Here is an 8,102-nt window from a genome sequence, read left to right as displayed (position 1 = left end):
CATCTAGATGGCTCCTTACGAAGCTATTTATGAGAGAAGATATAGATCTCATATTAGATGGTTTGAAGTTGGTGAAGCTGGGTTAATAGGACCAGACTTAGTTCGTCAAGCTATGGAGAAAGTGAAAGTTATTCAAGAGAGATTGAAAATAGCTAGAGTCGTCAGAAATCCTACACTGATGTTAGGAGAAGGGAGTTAGAGTTTAAGGTAGATGATTGGGTATAACTTAAAGTTTTACCCATGAAGGGTGTTATGAGATTTGGTAAGAAAGGGGAGTCCCTGGTATATTATCCCTTATAGAATATCAAAAAGGGTTGGTAATGTAGCTCACGAGTTGGAGATTTCTAATTGAAGATATCGGGATCAAGGATAGCTTATCTTATGAGGAGATTCCTATTCAGACTCTAGATTGCCAAGTTCGCAAGTTGAGAACAAAAGAGGTAGCATCAGTCAAAGTTCTTTGGAGGAACAAATTTGTTAGGGAAGCTACTTGGAGAGCTGAGTAAGATATGAAGAAGAGATATCCACATCTCTTCGAATCCGGAGAAGTTCCAAATTAAGGTATTAATCCTTTTCTTGGCTTTTATTTATAAGATGGTATTTGCATTGCATGTTGGGTGTTTGAGCTGAATGTTAAATGTTAGACCCTTAGCCTACTAAGAGTAATCTCATTCGAGGATGAATGTTTCCAAGGGGGAGATATTGTAACATCTCTCAAATTGAAAGAACTAGAAAGAGCTACAATTAGAAAAGGGTAATTTTTGGAAATAATAAAAAATCTGGAAAATTGGTTAAGTTTGAGTTTTTTTATCAACTTCAAACGACCATAACTCCTAGCTCAGGATGAGTTAGGTGTGTTTCCAGATATCTTAGAAAATATCTTGGAATTATCTTTCCAACGCCGTTGAGTTTGCGCGATTCCGAGTTCGTATGAGTGAGTTATCCTCATTGGAAGTTGGGTTGTTCTAATAAGGAAAGTCCAATCCGGATTAGACATTATGGTCTTTTCACCACTCAATTAAGTTAATTCGTTTTTAGCAATTAAATTGGGGTCTAAACTGAATTGGTTTAGTTTAGACAATTGGAAATTTACGCTAGGGTTATTGGAGAAAGAACACAAGAGGAGAAAGACCAAAGTTCGTCGTTCTTGAAGGTTTAACTTGTGGATTTCGTCAAGGGTTGATCCCTAAAGAGGTATGTGACTCTTTTATAGCGTTGGGTTCGTTCACCCTCGCACCAATCACATTTATTTCAGCGAAATTTGTTCTAGAAAGTTGAAAGTTGATGAATCTTGAATCGTATTCTTGAATTTGTTTTTCGTTCTTGAATTGGGCTGAATTGAGAAGTTTCTGAGATCTTTACGTCGAGTTTTAGAGTTGTTTTGAGTTAGGTTCATGGGTACATATGTTGGGAATCTGAATCTAAAGAAAAATTGAGAAGAATAGTCAAGTTTAGGTGAATTGGGACTGGAAAACGAAAGAAGGAAAAAATTGGACAAATCTGGAGCCCTTGTCCGCGTCGCGGACGTGTCCCAAAATTTCGCAAAATGTCTCTTCGCGTCGCGGACCGGTCATGGACCGTTCTGCTTCAAAAATTATTTTTGCGACCAAAATTTAAATACACCTCCGCATCGCGGACTAGTTTCTAGGTAGTGATTTCTTGATCATTTCTCATATTTAGCTATCTAAAATCATTTCTAAACATCATGAGATCTTTCCTATCACAAATCTCAATCCTTGAATCCATAATTCAATTCAAGGAAAGTTAAGAGTCAAGTAAAGAGAAGTTAAGAGTCAAGTCAAGAGAAGTCAAGAGGAGTTCATAAAGTTTTCCAAAAGTATTTTACAAATGTTTTAACTTTGTTTTAAGACTTGAGTTTTGAGTTGAGTAAAGAGTAAAAGTTTGAAGTTCATTTCTTCAAAAGAGTATATTGAGACTATGTATTCCCAAAGAATAAATGTTTTCACATTTAAAGAAGAAAAAAAACCTTGATTTCCAAAAGAGCCTTTGAGCTAGTTTTCAGTAAAGAGTCAGAGTAAAGTTCATTCTTCAAAAATTATACGGGAACTACGTATTCCCATGAGTTAAAATGTTTTCACATTTGAGCAAGAAAGGAAACTGAGATTTCCAAGAAGAGCTTTTAAGCTAAGTTTTTGAGTAATTATCTCAAACCAAAGAAAGAGTTTTGTTTTTACAAACATATGAGCTAAGTATATTTTGAGAGTTGTATTGAGTACCGATATGGGGACGAGTTTGAGTTCAGATATCTCACGTCTCCATAAACCATGTAGCCATCATGGGTAGTAAAAGATCATACTTTTTAGATGACTCCTTAAGATGCTTTTAGCATAGACTAGTGGATCCACTTAGTTAAGGCGTTCTATATGACGGCAAAGTACATAACAGCTCTGGCAACGTGAGCAAGACGTTGTATCTCCACTTAGGCTCATAGTGATGGTTGTCGGTTAGAGAAACTCCCACGAAAACTATATTACTTTGATATATGAGTTAAGTTGAGTTTGTTATTGCATATCTTTAACAAATTGAGTTGTTATTTAATGTTCTAAATGCTTTGTATAAGTTGACTATAATTGTTGTTTTGCATTGCTTTTTGAGTTGAGTTATTCATGATTTGATTAAAGCCAAGGTATGTGTTCCTTTCAGACTCTTTCAAAGCTTAAGTTATGTTTTATCATTCCAACTCGTATACTTGTACATTCAATGTACTGATGTCAGTTGGCCTGCATCGTCTTATGATGTAGACGCAGGTAACCAGGATCAGCATCCAGCACCTCGTTGATCAGGTTGAGCACTCAGAGTCAGTTGGTAAGACTCCTTGCATTCTGGAGGGTCCTTTTCATAGTTGTTTAGCCTTTTAGTTGTTAGGATGATCGGGGGTCCTGGCTCGACATCCCTCTTTGTTTTAGAGGCTTTATAGACAATTAGTAGTTCAATTGTCTTTACATTATCATTTCATATGTTAAGACTTGAGTTGCCATTTTGGCCAAGTTGAATATTGACTTTTAAATATTCTAAGTTATTTTATTTAACAATTGAGTAAGTGCATTTGATCATTGGAATAATGCTTAGAGTCTTCCGCTAAGTAAGTAAGCCAGGCCAAGGGTTCGCTTGGGGCCAACAATGGTTCTCGAGTGCCGGCCACACCCAGGGTAGGCTCAGGGCGTGACACTAACACACATGTAAAACTTAGAAAATCATCTAACTCCTATATATTATTTGTCCCTTAAAAGCTGAAAAAATTGGTGTAGATCACGGTGATGCTATGGGAATTTTTCCTCAGGTTCTTACACATGGTTTTGTAAAGGTTTTGAAAATGAGTGTATGAAAGTCTTATCATCAAAAAATTCATAGGCTAACACACACGAAAAACTTAGAAAATTGTCTAATTCATGTTGAGTAACCCCTAAATATTAAAAAATAATGTGAATTATGGTGAGGCTATAAGGATTATTCTTGAGGTGCTTCTAGATGGTATTATGAAGATTTTGAAAAAAATTTGTCCAGAAGCCATATCACCAAGAAATCTATGGGCTAAGACACACGAAAAATTGAGAAATCTGTCTTATTCATATTGAGTTGCCCTTGAATGCAAAAAAAAATGATGTGGATCATGGTGAGGCTATATGAATTGTTCCACAGGTCCTTACGGATGGTTTTGTAAAGGTTTTGGGGGGAAATATCTAGAAGTCATATCACCAATAAATTCATGTGCGTTATATAAAAAACTGAAAAAATTGTCTAATTCCTATTGAGTGGCCCCTAAATGCTAAAAAAGGTGGTGTGGATCATGGTGAGGCTATAAAAATTGTTCCTTAGGTCCTTACGGATGGTTTTGTAAATGTTTTGGAAAAAAGTGCTCGAAAGTCATATCACCCAAAAATTCATGGGCTAACACACACAAAAAATTGAGAAAATCGCCTATTTTTTTGTTGAGTGACCTAATTACAAAAAAATGTGACATGGATCATGGTGAGACTATAAATATTGTTCTCCAGGTCTTTATGGATGGTTTCGTAAAGACTTTGAAAAAAAAAAGTGTCTGATAGCCATATTACCAAAAAGTGTATATATATATATATATATACAATTGAACAAAAGCGGGTCAAAATGATTATACTTAGGCATGGAGCATTCCGAGTCTTTGCTTCAGGATTTGTTCCTGCGCGTCTCCTTACTTTATAGCAGTTATTTTTCCGGTTACAGAAGGTATAGTTCTCGCCTCAGCTCTTTCTTTGAAATCGGAAACTGTCCCAATTTCCTAATGAGATAGGCAAGTGGAGGGAGAACTAGACATATATTTCTAGACAAAGATAGGTTGAAATGGATAGCTTGCGGATGGGATTGATGGGATAGATCCCTATTGCAGAAGGAGGTAGGAGGTAGAACCGGGGGAATAATTATGGCTATATAGGTCCTCTAGCTCTACCCCTAATTCCAACAACCACAAAAGGAGAAATAAGATTCTTATTCTCCTTTATTTACTATTATTTTGTTAATGAGTGAAAAGATTCTCCATATTTAAGAAGATATCTCAAATGAACCTTTATGTACAAATGAACCATCCAAAATGTTTCAATTTCTACTAGCTACAAGTTATGAACATTTTGTATGCTAAGTTTTGACTTAATTATGTAAATACACACAATTCTTAATAAACAACTGGTAGATAAGGTACAAAACAAGTAACTCAAAAGCATCCAATCGAGTTTACAAAAAACATACAAATGAAAGGTAATTAACAGCATGCAACAAGAAGTTTTCTCCTTGCAAAATTTGAATATTTAAGCAAAGGAGAAACTGAAATATTGTACATTTTTAATGCACTAACTCAACTGTGCTCGAGAATAGTTCAAAACCATGACAAATTCTTGGGCAGAAGCTCCAACTTTTGCTAAATTTTTTCCAGAGTTAGGTCCTACACGTAACCACAATTCTGCTAGATTTTTGAGAGAAAAAGTAGGTTGAATTTGCATTCCTAACATGTGAATCTCCACCTACAAGACAATTTATTATGATTTAAATTAATAATCAGGTGTCAAGCAAAAGGTAGATGATAAGTAGTTAATTACCTCGTCTTCACTCTGGAGACTCAATTTGTGTGCAAGGTACTTCTTTATGTAGGAAGACGACTTGTTCACATCCCTATTTAACCAGAAAAAAAGTATAACATATTCATTGAAGTTAACAAGTATTTTGGAAAGTAAAAAGATGTATATAGTATGAAAGAAAATAAAAAATCGGGGGGGGGGGGGGGNGGAGGTACACTTCCATTAAGTTCTCGCTATACGAGGTCCAAGGAAGGGCCAAACCATTACGGTTTATTATACGCAGTTTTATTCCACATTTCTGTAAGGGGTTGTTTCTATAGCTCGAAGTTGTGATATCCTAATCAAATTGCAACAAATTTACCAATAACGTCAAGGCTTCCCTTCCTTTGAGAGAGAACTCAAACAAAAATTAAAAAACAAAATTACCTCTACCAAACTGATTTATGCATGCCACAATGGCTTCTACAGTTTTAATAAAAAAAAAATGAGCAGCATTTCTTATATAGTTGTAAGATATGTTCAGTGTTATTCTCCATCTAGAACTTCAAGTGTGTGTGTGTGTATATATATATATATATATATAGGACATAATAATTTTGTAAATAATTAAATGTAATTAAAGACTTACTTGATCTTTATGTAGCGGGAAGAAATTTGTGGTAAGGGTAAAGAACATGCCCTGGAACAACCATATCTAGTCAAATATTGTCACATAAATCGAAATACAAAGAAGAGTAATACATAAAATTGAAAGTCATAGAATTAAACTCACTGTTTATCACATGCAACCAAAGTGAACCAAATGGGATGTACTCTTTCATTAACTACTCTTGTACTACCACTGATTGTACCTCCTTCTGCCTCAATAGCAACTTGAACTTGTGCCACATTAAGATTTGTTCCACCACCACCATCACCACCACCGCTAACAGGAAGAGGAGAAAGAGGATTATTTGTTTCTTTTTTCTTTCTTCCACGTCGTCCCTTTTTCCCTTTTCCTTTATCAATATTGTTATTATTACTACTTGATGGTGCTTCTATAGCTTGAACAACATCTATTTTTTTAACAGCATTTTGTTGTCTAACTTTGTGTTCCTTAACGTTTGGTGAAGGCACATACTCATCGTCTTCTTCATCATCATCATTGTCTTCCTCATTTTCATAATTATCAAGATTAAATTGTGGAGTACTACTAATGAACTTTGGCACTGGCTCTTCTGAATTGTCTAAGGTGTCACCTTTTGTTACCAATTTGTTCAATGGTTCCCATAAGTCATTGATCCCATCCAACGGTTCAATACTTTTGTTTTTCTTTGAGGATTCGGCAGCATAAGCAATACTCTCAACCTTCAACAAGTGATCACAAGAGTTACTACACTTTTCATTCACTAAGAAAATTCAAAGTATTTAGAAAAAAACTAAACGAACAAGAATTCAACATATAGTATATATATAGTGTAATTTTTTTGTTAAGAGTTGTCAATTGACTCCCTTTGGATGAGGATAGATCTGCCTCATTGATCTTGGTCCAATAGTCAACAAAATGTTTAGAACTTATATATACCTATGTTGAGAATGAGTGTGATCCACATATGTGCATAATTTGAATAAAAAGTATTGGTATTAGTTGAACTCACAGAATCCAGCCTAGATTTGGCTCGAATTCCAACCAAGTCAATTACTTTCACCTTGAACATTAAATAGTTGTTCAAACTCTTTAATGACTAGACAAGAAATAATTACCTAATACTAACATATGATCAGCCTATGGTATTCAGACTCTTTAAAAATGTCAATGAATGTGTGTCGGATTCTTCAAAAGTATAGTTTATTTTAAAACAATCCAACTCAAGTACAATGTTAAAAGTAACAACTTAGCATATGACTAATTCATACATGTTGTTTATGTTGAGTAGCTTTGCCCGAAAGAAGAGGAATGCTTGAACTTTCTGTTTGATTAGTTCCCTTTATTTGATTATATCAATTAAAATTGCATTTTTCATTTTAGTTTGTCCCAAAAAAAGAATTATTTTTTCCACATAACTACAACTATTACAATCTCCCCCCCACCCCTCAATACCAAATACGTTAAGGTCAGTTATATGATTCGTCATGACTAAAACATAAAATAGATTTCAATTGTACCTGTTGTTTATGTAGAGCATCTTTGCTCGAAAGAAGAGGAATGATTAAACTTCCTAGATGCGTATCTCCATTACTCAGATCAACATCATTAGCATTATTTTGTGAACTTCCTCTTCTTCTTCCTCTTCCTCTTCCTTTCCCCCTTCTAGTATTACTACTCGAAACGTTGTCCTGATTTGAAACTTGATCATCAACAAGTGGTGTAATATTTACTATGGAAGAAATCAATTTCTCCTTTCTCCTTGAGCTTGTAGCAATCACAACAGGAGCAGGAGCAGGAGCAGGAAGAGGCGATGGATCAATGAGCATTTCAGCACTATAATTAAGATCAATATCCTCACGAGCTAACTTTTTGGATTTGTTTTTTTTGGATTTTTCTATTAGTCCAAGCTCAATTAATTCTCTTCTTTTACTTGAGAATATGTCTCTTATCCCTTGGAGTTGGTGATCAGGCCTGTAAAATTAAGTATTATAAGGTTATATCAATACTTATATTTCACATACATGTATATATATATAAATACAGAAAATACAAACAAATACAGAAAATACAGAAAATACAGAAAATACAAAACAAATACAGAAAATACAGAAAATACAGAAAATACAGAAAATACTAAACAAATACAGAAAATACAGAAAATACAGAAAATACAGAAAATATAGAAAATACTGAAAATACTGGAAAAATACTGGAAAAACAGAAAAAAACACAGAAAATACAGAAAGTCAGAACTTAATATAGCAACAATCGGCAAAATAGCAGAATAGCAGAAATTCAGATTTTTGTAAATCCTACTCAGTACTCCCTCTTACTCGTGTCTGGTCATGTTTATCTTATATGTGTCCTGTATTTTCCTTTTTTTTTTTTTTTTTTTTTTTTTTTTT

At 34.3% G+C, this 8,102-nt stretch overlaps 1 protein-coding gene across 1 annotated transcript in view; it reads right to left on the bottom strand.

Annotated features, from left to right (window-relative positions):
• Positions 1–4,844: 4,844 nt before the first annotated feature.
• LOC125870093 (E3 ubiquitin protein ligase DRIP2-like) overlaps positions 4,845–8,102 on the bottom strand; it is a 6,269-nt gene continuing 3,011 nt past the window's right edge. Inside the window, exons 3-7 of the mRNA XM_049550452.1 lie at positions 7,215–7,668; positions 5,842–6,416; positions 5,698–5,748; positions 5,091–5,163; positions 4,845–5,015 (exon numbers count right to left, since the gene is read on the bottom strand). Coding sequence (XP_049406409.1) covers positions 4,845–5,015; positions 5,091–5,163; positions 5,698–5,748; positions 5,842–6,416; positions 7,215–7,668 — 1,324 coding nt within the window. The remainder of the gene's footprint in view (positions 5,016–5,090; positions 5,164–5,697; positions 5,749–5,841; positions 6,417–7,214; positions 7,669–8,102) is intronic.

The sequence above is a fragment of the Solanum stenotomum genome, chromosome 7 (genome assembly GCF_019186545.1).
Source record: "Solanum stenotomum isolate F172 chromosome 7, ASM1918654v1, whole genome shotgun sequence".
Lineage (NCBI taxonomy): Eukaryota > Viridiplantae > Streptophyta > Magnoliopsida > Solanales > Solanaceae > Solanum > Solanum stenotomum.
Note: the sequence above shows the minus strand (reverse complement) of the source record. Positions and strands in the feature narration are given on the sequence as shown.